Source organism: Malania oleifera, chromosome 8 (assembly GCF_029873635.1).
Source record: "Malania oleifera isolate guangnan ecotype guangnan chromosome 8, ASM2987363v1, whole genome shotgun sequence".
NCBI classification, from domain to species: domain Eukaryota; kingdom Viridiplantae; phylum Streptophyta; class Magnoliopsida; order Santalales; family Ximeniaceae; genus Malania; species Malania oleifera.
In genome coordinates, this window is record NC_080424.1 from 18,414,197 (window position 1) to 18,427,951 (window position 13,755).

General features: G+C 34.0%; 1 protein-coding gene across 1 annotated transcript; it reads left to right on the forward strand.

The window, feature by feature from the left end:
• Nucleotides 1-2,170: 2,170 nt before the first annotated feature.
• On the forward strand, nucleotides 2,171-13,549 carry LOC131162374 (uncharacterized). Its single transcript, XM_058118790.1, has 2 exons — nucleotides 2,171-2,435; nucleotides 13,145-13,549. The coding sequence occupies exons 1-2, from the start codon at nucleotides 2,363-2,365 to the stop codon at nucleotides 13,360-13,362; spliced, it is 291 nt and encodes a 96-aa protein (XP_057974773.1). The 5' UTR covers nucleotides 2,171-2,362; the 3' UTR covers nucleotides 13,363-13,549.
• Nucleotides 13,550-13,755: the final 206 nt, after the last annotated feature.

Consider the following 13,755-nt stretch of genomic DNA (forward strand, 5'->3'; position numbering starts at 1 on the left):
TTGATGCCCATCTACCAACTCCACGCGAAAAAGTAAAAGAAAAAAAAAATGTGGTGGTTGTGTATCGAATTATTACTTCTATGTATGAAAAGAAAAATGACAAGCTAGTAATGACTCCACCAAATATTTAATATTATTATTTTTTATCAGTCCGAATCACTCTCTCAATTCTCTATACTGTGATTCCTTCTTCAATTCTCACACACATAGCCCGACTTTCTTCCACTCTCTATTATTTTCCCTCTTCCTTTGTTGCCTGAACACTTTCTGATTTCCATTCCTCTCCTCTCCTCTCCCCTTTATTTATAGGCTAGAAAAAGAAAATCTTTAATTTCTTTGATTTCCCTTTTGATTTCTTAGATTTCCTCTTTTTAATGGTCAATTAATCTCTTTTTGGGGATTTTCGGTAGTAGGGTGGCTACTATAGGGGTAGAGGTTGCAGGGAGTCGTTGAGTAGGTGAGAGTTGGGCTTTTATGGGCTCTAAGGGTTTGGGCCTTACGCATTTCTCAGGTTGGAGTTGATTAAAATTTGGGCTTTGTGTGCAGTCAAATGGGCCTCTATAGAGTTGACTTAGAGATTAACAAATGGGCTGAGAGAGTTGCTCCTCTTCTCTAGTGTATATTTTATTTTCCCCTTTGTTTGATGTATTTAATTGGAATATATAAAATTTGTGGTCTAATATAAAAAGGATGTAAAGTATAACTTATTTTTGGTAGCACAGTTGAGAAAGACCTTAGAGGACATCTCTAGTTTAAGCAAAGTTTTTTTTTTATCAAATTTCAAATAGAAAAAGGAAAATTCCATTAAAATTTGGCAAAATTTGAAAATCCTCTCAAAATTAATTTGAAACTTAGAATTTGATACCAATTTTGCTATATAAGAACCGAATAAAATTATGTGCCTAAATTATTTTATTATATATTATAATATATTAACTATTGATGAAACCTAATTTAATTATAGGATAAAGAAGAAGAACTATATATTAATTTAAAATAATATTAAAAAATTAAGGCTACTAATTTAATTAATAATATTATTTTAATATAAATTGATATGATGATCATCTGTTATAATTTATATTAAGAACAAGATTAATTTTAATTAAATAATATTATATTATTTTACTTAATAAACTATTTAAATGTTAAAACACCAATTTTAACATAATTATTAATTGAATTGTTATTGAAATAATATATATATATTTTAATTTAAAATATATCATAAAAATAATATATTATTTTATTATGCATTATAACATATTAATTATTAATGAGAATGAATAAAAAGAAAAATCTATAAATTCAAATTAACACTAAATAAATTAAAAATTTTAATTTAGTTGTTGATACTATAATTAAGATAAATTAATGCGATAATTATATATTATAAATATACATTAAGAATAAGATGGTTGTTAATTAAAAAAATAATATTATATTACTTTAATAGATAGAAAATATTTAAATTTTAATTAGAAGAATTAATAAAATTATCAAATGCATTTTAAATTTATTTTTATTTATAATATATTAAAGTAATCTTATATTATTTCAGTATTTATTATGAGATATTAATTGCTATTTTTGAAAAATAATTGAATTGTGGAGTAAAGAAGAATCATATATTAATTAACTCAATATATGAGATATTAGTTATTATTGAAATATTATTTTTATCATATATTAATATGATAGTCATATGTTATAAATATACATTAATGGCAAGATTATTGTTAATTAATAATAAAATTTTATATTATTTAAATCAATAAAAAATTTAAATACTAATTATGAATAAATAAAATAATTATTAGTGAAATTGTTAAGTAGAAAATGTTAATATTTTTAATTTTAAATATAGTTAAAAAATATTTTTATATTATCGTATAATAATCATATTCCCAAATACTTTATTTGGGAACATGAATATCAACCTTAATTTGAATTTGGATGTATTTAAATAAATTTTAATATAATTTTATACTACATTTTATTCAAGTTTAATACAAATTAAAATCCAATACCTCTCAAAATATAGGGTTTATAAATTTCAATACTTATGAAATTTAGTAATTTTTTCGAGAACTTTTATATATAATATTAGAATTAATAATTCAAAAACTAGAATCGAATTATTATAAATTGAAAAATTAAAATTATTGTAACAAAAATGAAACCAGTCGGACGAACCACACGCGCAGCCTCACGTGCCCAACACACGTACAAGCAGCCCCAGCCCCTCAGCAAAACTGCCTCGCCCATCTGGAAAGATTGAAGGGAAACCTAGCGAGCCCCAGGACGAAGTGAGATTGACAGAGAGCGATTCACTTCTTTCGCATAGCTCAGCATTTCAACCATGGCCCTGAACAACGCAGTCAGATCAGCCACAAAGTTGCTCACGTCTACCGAATCATTTCTTCCCAAATCTGGTCACTTCTCTTTCTTTTCCTCCATTCTGTTCCCACTAGTTTTTTTTTTTTTCATCGGTTTGGTTCATGTTAAAATTTATGACAAGAAAAGAGATCGAAGTGACAGAGGCCTTCGGCTAATCGGGATGAAATTCTCGCGATTCGCATTTCGCGTTTCGTTCCACTCATTTTGTTTCACTTTGCTTTGTTTTCTTAGCAGCCAAACGGATGGTCCTCGTTTGACTTGCTGTCAGGGTTTAAGATGGGCTCTTTATGATTCATTTTGACCGGATCGATTTATTGGTGGTTATTAAGAACTATTATTTCTTGCTGTTATGTGGTTTATCAGCTCACTGTATGTGAGATCAATTTACTGTTTTTGTTAAAATTGTGTGTGTATGTATTTTTTTTTTTTTCAAAAAATCTATTATGAATTAAACTATAATAATCTGACTGTGGGGACATTCGAGCATGGTTAGTCTCCCAAGTGGGTCTCCTGGGGGCATACTTTTGGACATGCTGATTCCGTCGATTATGTATGCCCTTCCAGGTGTATGAGAGGTGTCTTCTTTGTGTTCTTGTGATCATTTGGACAATGTGGCAGCATTTGGTTTTTGAAAGAATGACTAAAATGAAGAACTTTCAAAATTGCGCCTTTTAAAAACATTTTAAAGTAAATCTTGTTTCCCCTCCATCTCATACTTTTAGGAGAAACAACGGGGAACAAGTGATGAGCTTTTTTAACAGTTCCTCCCTGTTTTACATTTATTTGAAAAATTGAGTGGAGGTAGCATCGATTCCATCGTTTTTGTGTGGAATATTGTGAATGATATTTATTCATATCCAATAAACTATGAGGGTCTGCCTGAACTGTATCTGCTAAACCAGACTGAGCCTGTTTGGATGCATGGAAGTGGTGAATATGAAACCTGGATTTTGTAATTCAGTGCACAAAGTTCCTGAAATAGTGGAATCTGATGCATATTTTTTTTGAAATGATATGCCTCCTTATGGTTTGAACTGTACGTCCTACTAATAAGTTGATGTACTAATGCACATTATATTGATACATTTGAAGTTTTATCTGCATATTTTTATGCGAGTACTATCTATTTATTTGTATTACCAAGGAAGCTGAGTATGTAATATTCAATTTCTTGCATCTGGATACATCAATAATCTGGCCTAATAAGGTCCTACAACTTAGGGCAGCATGCCAGTTTATGGACAGTGACAATTTGCTTTGCATTCACTGCTTTGAGTAGTAGCAGTGATCATTATCTAACACTTTCTGGTATCTTGATACTGCTACTCACTGTTACAGTGGTGGCATGGTTTTAAGTAGCTGCCGTTAGCAGCATAACAGCTGTTATGTAATGAAAAACTGGCCCTCTAACTGCTTCAGACCGCTTTAGCAGTGAGAGTAGAATCATGGTCATAACATCATCTTAGTCACCGTAATGAGCCATAATGGCTATTGCAGTTATGTTAAGAGCTGTAATGCTTCCCAACTCCCTTATGCTGACAGCCCCCACAATTTTTAATCTGAATCAAGCTCTGATATCAATTGTGGAGAAGATAGAGAGAGATTGTCTAACAATAGAGAGATGAATTAACCTGCATGAGTATGGAGATGGATTTGATAATCATCTGTGTGTCTGCTGCCAAACAACCGCGATGTCATATATGTGTCATGGCTTGATGCCAACCGCCTGGGTGAGAGAGAGAGAGAGAGATAGGGAGAGAGAGCTTGCTGGAAAAATGTGGGTCTTTATGCGGTTAAATAATGATATACTTAATTAGTAATTGATATATATTATTTTTTTTTTTAACTTCTGAACTAACTGTTTTACTTAAAAGTTGTACACAATATATATGTTTCATAATTTTACACTTTTAATGGATTTCTCCTTCTGTCATGTTCCTAATCAATTACTTTCCAATTTTAATTGCTAAAACATTTTGGTAATTTAAAGTAGGAAAAAATTGAAAAAATTATAAACTTTCTTACAAACAGATTACTAAAATAAAAAAAGTAATTAGTGCAACAGTTATTTTCCCAATCAAATAGGTTTTGTAGGTAAAATAAAATGATCCAAAATACATCAAAAATCATATTTTAGAAGATTGTACACTTATATTGTTCAATATACACATGGTTGTGCATGATTGAAAAAAAAAATTCACAACTTTTTGTACAATCAGCATTAGGGTTTTGGAGGTGAAATAGAGCCTCTTGTTATGCTTTTATGCATATAATTATTGCTCTCTAGAGGGAGTTTTTTTAATAGAAGAAGAATAATAGGGGAAGAGGGACAATAAGAGTACAATGAGTAAGTCATCTTCTTAAACAATACAAAAAAAAAGAAAAAAAAAGAAAGAAAGAAGACAAAGTGAATGTAAAAAATTCAACAAAAGCTCTAACCAACAAAACTAGCCAATCCTGCTAGAAATCTAAGAAACCAATCCCACTAACAAACTATCACTAGGAAAAGAAAAATGTCATAGATTTCCAAAAAATGAACATTCCTTGCCAACCATATATCCCAAAACATTACATAGACCACACAAAACAACAATCTGCCTTCCCAAAGCTCAGAAAGAAATCAACAATAAAGGCTCCAACAATTCAGAAACACCAAATACTCATCAAACAAGCCGAATCACTTATTCCATAATCTTCAAGTGGTAGAACAATGTAAGCATGAATGAGAATAACTACAAGAATCATCGCTATTATAACACATCATATCTAGAGATATAAAGCCTTATGAAGTCTACTCTTTTTATTAGTGTTAGTTCTATTAGAAGCGGCTAGTTAGACAGAGGCTCTAAACTTTAAGAGGACATAGGCTTTTCAGCTAGGACACGAGGATACCAACATGAGACATCTATACAAGAAGATAGGAACTTGCAGTGTGACAAATTTGAACAATAACGATACGGAAAGTAGATAGGACATGGCATTGTGACTAATTTGGAAAAAAAATGACAAATTAACTAATATAAAGAGCATTTATATTTAGGCATGTTTTTCCTTTTAGATGACAAATATTGAGGTAACTTAAAAATATAGAATGAACTATAAGCTTCATTCATGAATAGTAATCAATTCCACATCTTACAAAAAAAATAATAGTTATACAGTCATCTACATTTGTATTATAGAATATTGGTCCAACAACAAAAAAACAACTCAAGGGCATGGCTAATGGTGGGCAATGAGCATGGCTCATCAAGAAATTTAAAAGTAAAAACATATTAACAGAGTATGGTGGACTTGCACAAGCTTTAGAGAGAGGGAAGGTCTGATGGTGCTCTATGAGGCTGGCGCAGGAGTGCTCGGTCTCCAAAGCCCAACCACTTTAATTTCAAAGAACCTTTTGACTTTATTTTTCAGCTTCTCTCTCTGTCTCTCCTTTCCTCCTCCTTTTTGTGGCTTTTGTTTACAGAATTAAAGGGGGCAGCAAAATGCAACCTTTTGTCTCAAGAAGTGTCTGGGACATGTCCTTGTCGTGTTGAGAAGTGTTTGATAGTGTCTCTGTTGTATGCAAAAATCAAAGTATATTAATTAATTTTTGATACATATCAGACACATGTTGGGGAGTGTCGGACTAGAGTCGGTATCTGATACGTGTTGGATACTACTTTAGGCTTTCAAAAGTGTCTGACTTTCCTAGTTTCATTTTGTTAAAAAAGTTAAAGGGGGCAACAAAACATAGCGTTTCACTACTAGAAGTGTCTTGGATGCTTCCTTGCTGCATTGCAAAGTGTAGGGAATTGTCTCACTTGTGTCCAAAAATAAAAATAAATGACTTAAATTTCGACGCATGTCAGGGAGTGTTGGACAAGTGTCGGTGCTTGATATGTGTTGGATACCAATATTGTAGGCTTTCAAAAGTGTTGGTGTTTCCTAGCTTTTCAAATATGGTTAACAAGAGGGAAAACGAGTAGAGGAATGAATCAGATGAGAATAGAAGGATTTGCAAGAAAATTTAAAAACTATCCGAAGCCTAGACCCTATAATCTCGTTTGGAGGTAGGTTGAAAGTAATTCAATTGATGTTTTAAAATGCTCAATCAAGACTTGCCTCAAGATGAGACAAGCATAAAAGGTCTTGAGGCTTAGCCTAAAATACCAAATCCCCAAAAGGCCAACACATACTATGTTGCGACTTAGACATTTGTACAAAAGGCACTCCTTTTGTGCTTTTTTGGTTGAGGCTTACGCATTTTGTGGGTGCATACCTTACACTAGATTTGGCTAAAAAATTTTGAACACATGTTATATAATCAGAAATGTCTTTATATGAGTTGGTCGCAGAAACTCCTGAATGTGTTCATTGGTCGGGTGGGGCCTAAAATTTCAATGTGATCATGACAGTTTAGCCAAAAGTCAATCCTAAGCTGAACTGTTGAGGATGTAATTTGGGTCAAGTTGGTGATTTAGCTTGTTTAAAGTTGAAGTAGAAAAGAAAAAAAAAACCCAAAGGAATAATGTGAGAGAGTTTTGCCAAATATAATAATATGTTATATTGAAAATGTTACGTACACTAGCGTCATTCAAGTTAAATATATTAGATTGGTAAATTTCTCATAAAAATATATTAATGTAACAATAGAATGTAGCATATTAAGTATTTTACAATTTTTATTTTTTCATTGATAACACAATTCAAACAAGGCTCTTAAAATAATTAAAGAAATATTATATATATATATATATATATATTTTCTAACATTCATACTCATCAATCACATTAAATCATAGAACACTGCTCATTGTCTTCTAAATGGACCAACGTCATCCATAAACATCACTACATAGAAATAAAACTGAAAATATAAAAATTAAAATATTCCAAAATATGTCAATTTCACAATCTATCATATGTATTCTTTCATTAGTCTTGAGTAGTTGTAGACCCTTATTGATTTTTTTGACACATGTGCATTAGAGGCATGTCAGGTGGGTTAGATACTAAACTCGCAAGCCAACTGGTACAATTGGGTTATGTAAAATGGGAAACTGTCAATTGAACCATAAACCATTTGAAACCGATTTTTTTGGGGGTCGGTTTAGTTTGGGTTGGTTGGATTGATTGGGGTGGGTGGGTTGTTAGACATCCCTACTCCTTTTCCAAAATAATTGAGAGTTGCATTTTATGTCATATAAATAATTTAACCTTTGTAATGTTGCAAGTCTCTTGGCATGATTTTTAAGACAATGGTAGGGGTAGCTTATAAGATAGAGAGGATTATGATGGATTTTCTTTCATTAGATGTTTGGAAGAGGAGAGATCATTTGGTTAGTTGGGAGGTGGTCTGTAGATCTAAAGAAGGTGGATTGGGTCTTTGCAATGGGGTGTCTAAGAACACCTCTCTTTTGGCTAAATGGATGTGGAGGTTTCATTGAGAGGGTAATGCTTTTGGGCACATGCTATAAAAATTTAATAGGTGGGATGCTAATTGGGGTGTTAGAAATTTGTCTTGAGTCCTTGTGGGGTACATTTCTCAGGTTTATTCTTCTTTTCTTTGATTCGCTAAATTTCAATTGGGAAGAGGTAACTGTATTAGGTTTTGGGAAGATCCTTGGTTTGGGGGTGGGAGATGGGATGAGCTTTATCTTCTTCTTTTTCTTGGTTGTTTACTTGTTTCATCTTTCTCCCTGTCATAATGATGTTATTTCCTCTTTTTTCTGTGTGTTATGTGTGTGTGTTTCCAAGAGGGATTCCTATTTTTGGGATATTCACTACAGAAGGGTCTTGAATGATGAAGAGGTGGAGCAGTTATCCTCTTTACTCATTTTGTTGGAAAGTTGCCTTATTTTTGGTGGAAATGATGTTAGAGTTTGGCTTTGGATTCTTCAGGGGAAACTGGAAAGGGAGTTCTCCTGTGAACCTTTCTTTTCTCATCTTAAAGTTGGTTAGAAATTTCCTATCTATTGGTGTGTTTGGGAGGTTAAAGTTCCTTCTGTAATTAAGGCGTTTTTTTGGCTGGTGGTTCTTATTAGAGTTAACATCAACGTACGAGACCTTCTATTGCCTTGTTGGGGAACATGTGTGTGATGTGTAGTAATAGTTCAGAGGATGTGTCTCACTTGTTTATTGATTGTTCTTTAACTTAGAACTATGGAATCTTTCTTTGGGGTGTTTGGAGAATCTTGGGTTAGTCCAAATTCAGTGGAAGCTATTTTATCTATTTCTTTTGCTGGTTTTGGGAGAAGTAAGGTTGTGAAAAGGCTGTGGCGATGTGCTCTTGGGGCTCTGTTGTGGGGTATTTGGTTGGAATGGAATGCAAGAGTTTTTAAGAGGCTTTCAGTGAGGCTTATTTGGGATAGAATCTGATATTTGGCTTCTCTTTGGGCTTGTTTTCAAGATGTTGCCAGAGACTGGATTGCTTTGTTGAGTTGATGTCGTTTTTTCTTTTCAGGTCTGTTTGAGGACTGCTGGTTCTTTTCTGTTGTATCATTTTCTCATGCCTTTGAATAAAGTCATTTTCTTTAATAAAAAAAAAAGAGAGGCATATTGAGAAAGTGATACTGTAGACTGTAGTATATGCTATTGCTAATTCTGTGTTAGCAGTTATTAAGGGTAAAGTATAAAGAAGTAGCACATTTAGCTTGGTGTTATATTGCGATGCTTTAGAATCAAAAAGGTTTTAGATAATTAAGAAATTGGAAAAATGTGTGAAATGTAGCAAGAGATAATCAAAGTGCTATGAATTAGATACCTTGGAGATCTCAGAGTTACTCTTTTCTCAATTTAGATTGATCAGCCATTAAGAAAATTAAATTGCAGATATTGTTGGCTCTAGAATCAGAGGTGTTTTCGTCTATAGAATCAGATTGGTTGCGCTTTTGAAGGCGCTTGTGGCACAATTGATGTTGGTAATCTGAAGAAAGAACTTAGAGAGATTATTGTTTGTTTGCTTCTTTTGTGTGTGTGTGGGTGTGTGTGCTGCTTTTGTGGGGGAGGGATTCCATTAGAACATTAACATAAACTTTGAGTGAAAAACTTATTTCTTCTGGTGAGCTTGTTAGTAATTTTAGGAGGATGAATAAATTGATATCCAAGCTTTTTTTTGTTAGAGGATGCATCTAGCAATAAATTTTGAATGGTATACTTGAAGCTGTGCTTTTATGGTTGTTCAAGCTGCCAAAATCAGGGTAGTGGTTCTTAGTTTTTAATCTTTGCTTCATGGATTTGAGAAGAGGGAATTCTTCTCCCTCAAATGCATATTGTTATTGCAAAAGAAATATATTAAGAAAGTGAACAGAGAGAATGCAACCTAGATGAGGACAAGATACCCTTGTAGCATAAAAAGCGAAAAGAAAACAAGAGAAAAAACCAGAAAAGGATATAAAAACAAAACAAAAACTAACAAATCCTGATTAATAAAACCCCTCTTTAAGCCCTTCCCTTTGTAATTGATAGAGCTCAGGGATCTTGTTAGCTTCTGCTGAACTATAGTCACTTTTCTTTTGGCCCCATCCCATTGAACTTCTTTCTTGCCTGGATAAGTCAGCCTCAAACTCATATCATCCAGAATTTTTTGAGCACCAACATCCTTCACACTAACCTCCTCCACCAGAGTAAGGTATAACCAATTCCTATATTGAATAGTCACAGCCAGCCCACATCCAGTCCCCCTTCCTCAAAAGATAGAAACATCCTCCAAATCTTCAAGTGGAAAAGGGAGCACATAAGAAATATCCCAAAGTGTCACAAGAGTGGAATGTATATTCCAAATTTTTGTGAATCTCTTCCAACAATAGATCACTATTGCATGCCAAAATCACTATCATAATCACCGTCCTCTTCCAAAATATCCCCCTGTTCCTTTTTTTTTTCCTTTTTTCTTTTTTTGTCATTTGGAAATGATTTCCACTTCATCCAAGTTGGACTTGGATCAATCATGAGATTCCTCAAACATAACACTTTCCAGCATCATCTATTTTCAAAGATTTTCCCCTCTGCATGTTTAAGTTCATACAGTGATGCCCATTCCTGGGAATATTTAAGTTATAATAGGTTAATTACAATTAGTTATACAAAAAATTATGTTGTTACCATAAAGCAAATAACAAAGTGAAACTTTTTATGAATCCATAACAAGAAAAATACAAGGGATATCTATTCCCAAATATCTCTATGGGAATGTCTATTCCATTCTTATTACATGGATGAAATAATAAGGAATATACGTGGAATAACTATCACCTCTATTTCCAAATCTCTCATTTTATTCCATTTTATTACAAGGAATATCTATTCCGTGAACCAGATGTAACCTTAATAAACAAAATTTTCTTACCTTTCCTCTCCCTTGCTGATTGACACTCACTACACCTATATATCCACTTCCTTTTTACAGTCTTTTCCATTCTTAGCTTCTTCAGAAATGCCCCCCATCTGTTGGCAGGAGCCATTTTCAAAACTTTCCTCATTCCTGCCTCAATTAAATTGCAGCTCCTGATACACATCAGACACCGCCCTCGAGCAGAAACCTTAGTAATCAGCCTATCATTTTTAATTTTTCAGCATCCAGAGACTTATCATTACCAATATTTCCCACAATGTAATTTCCTGTTCTCTGCTCTGAATCAATGTTTGTTTCTTTAACATCTTGTATGCACAGCTCATCCTTGTGTTCCTGACTTCTATTTTCCTTCAGTTCCTACAATCCTCAACCCACCAAAAGATAATTTTGGATCCTCCACAGTTCAATGGCTTCCCTTCAGATTGCGACTCAGAATGTTTAGCCAAAGCAGAAAAGTAACCAATCTGACAGCCTTGGAAGGTTACTGGTCTCCCAAATATTGCTGGGCTCTGACTCCACTTGAACCTCCTTAGATGGGTTTGTGGAAGTCCTTTCAAAGAGAGAACTGCTGCCTGAGAAGTAGAAGCAACTAAACCATGAAAGCTCTTCTCCGCTTGCACAGCAGCCCTAGTGGCAAGACACAATGATCCCTCTTCTCCCAGATCTAATTGTTGGGCCTGTCCATCAATAATTCCCCCATAAATGGCGCATCCCTACTCATACTAGAGTGTGAAGTGTGTTGGGCCTTAAAAAGACTTCTGAATCTTCTATCCCTGTGAAATATGGGCCTAAGTAAAAATTTTTTTTTTGATAGATGGCCCAAATAAAAATTATTAGATAAATAGCTGGTCAACTTGAGAATGCCTTTAGCTTCAAGCCCAGGATAAACCAACCCATCTTCTCCCAATGATGAAGCTCCTGGAAAATCTAGCAGCTGCCCTTCAACCATTCCAGCTACCTGATTCTTCCCCTATATCAACAAAGCATTCCCACAAGAAACACAAAAAACCCATTTTTCTAACTGGTAGATGAGCAAACACATTTTACCACCTTGTTCTATTGATGTCTCTTTGCCTCTGATGAAACACCAAGCATCTGTAGGCCAATGCTGCCTTTCACTGGTTCACCAATTGAATTCAGTGCTGCTACAAAATCTCTGCATAGGATACCTTACAATGCCCCAAGTACAAAGATGGAATGTTTTTTTCCCCTAAAACTCCATCATATCGCCTCCATTTAACAAAAAAAAAATGGACAATTAATTCTATTGAAAGTGTATTAATTGTGCTGTGAGCTGTGCTTGTGAAAATATGAATTGTTTGATAGAGCAATGTGTCATCTGCATGGAAATGCAGAATATTTGTATGGATCATCAATTAATATATATGGCATCTTGATAAGGTAATCATCGTTCTATTATTGTGTAGAGCAGTTGGTGGATTTGTCTGGTACATTTATTTTCCTGTGAAGCTATTTTCCCTTGCTCATCATTGCGTTCGATATTTTTGTTGCAGTCATGCCTAAAGAATTGCTTTAATTATTTATATTAAGGCAAATTTATTGAACTCTAGCTTTCCAATTCAAGTACACAAAGAAGTCGATGCATGCATGCATAGCCATGTTCGACTTCTTGCTTTTTGGAATTTTTGTGTCTAGCTTTCTCTGTTTTGTATGTATGTGACATTTGAAATATGAATCCTTATTAGTGAAGTGAGTTTAGAGATGTTTTTCTGGAGACACTTCTGTGGAAGTCCAGAAGGCCTGAACCTCCCTTTGCCAGCAACGCCATCTTCCTCCAATGGCAGTCCTCTCAGCAAATCTCCATAATCATTTTCTGATCACAGTTTCATTCATTAATTTGAAGGGTTTTACGCTTAAACTTCTTATAGTCCTATCTCTTTTGAAGAGAACAATTTTTCATTCAACATGATGGTGTTTAAACTTATCCTTATATGCGGTTGAAGAAAGTACCCCTGCAAGTTCTCTCCAACTTTTCTGACCATCTTGACTCTGAAGTAGGAGTTTTGAACAGTCAATTTGCTGTCTTCCACAACGTCCCTATCTCTGTAAAAGTTACCCAGGCTTTTGTTTAGATCCAGCTTGAGGAGCAATGGTATCTAATAGCATAGTTTTGTTACTAGGCTTACAGTGGTGACTCAATAGTTGGGCTCCCCAGAAATTGCATTCAAATGGATTTAACAAGGTACAGAGAAACTATTGGGTAAAAGTTATTGCTTTGCCACCCTATAAAAATCACCATTTCCTTTGCTACTTAAATATTGTTGAAGTGGTTATATTTCTAAATGAATAGGAACTTTATATTGGATACTCGTGCTTACGATATGAACATGTACAAACTAACAGACAAATTTTTTGTCTGTGTGTGTGTGTGTTTTTTTTTTTCAATAGCGAGTAGAGGATTCCATTCAACCAAGGTGCAGAGGATGGGGGGACACGGTGGCCACGATGAGCCCTTCTACCTTCATGCGAAGCACATGTACAATTTGGACAGGATGAAACATCAGAAGTTGAAGATGAGCCTTGGTGTGTTCACCGCTTTCAGTATTGGTGTTGGGGTTCCTGTGTATGCTGTCATCTTCCAGCAGAAGAAAACTGCTTCTGGCTAAGGTCTCACGTCAGCCCCCTTGGCTCCAATAACACAGACAAATTTAAGTCATTTTGTAGCTATTGGTAGCTTTCATTGGCTTCAGTTTTCAAAATTTTAAATGAATTTTACCGTTATTCTGTTTGCTTAAAAACTTGGGAGTACATATTCTTGCTTTCGCAATAAAATATTCTTTGGGATGGTTCTAATTTGGATTTGGTGGGGATATATATTATTTATCCCCTCATGCTCCAGCAATGATTTGCTGTTAGCTACAAGAATTTTTGTTGTCTTAGCTATAAAAAATTGGGTTAATTTTAGAGGTCTCTCAAATTTTGTTGTTGGTTTGGGCCGACCAAAAGAAATTCAATTTCCTTTTGCATAAAAATGATTATTGCAACTGAGTGTGAAACAT

Coding starts and splice junctions, on each gene's coding strand:
- LOC131162374 (XM_058118790.1), top strand. CDS start 2,363: ATGGCCCTGAACAACGCAGTCAGATCAGCCACAAAGTTGCTCACGTCT. Junction 2,436..13,144: donor ATCATTTCTTCCCAAATCTG/GTCACTTCTCTT, acceptor TTTTTTCAATAG/CGAGTAGAGGATTCCATTCA.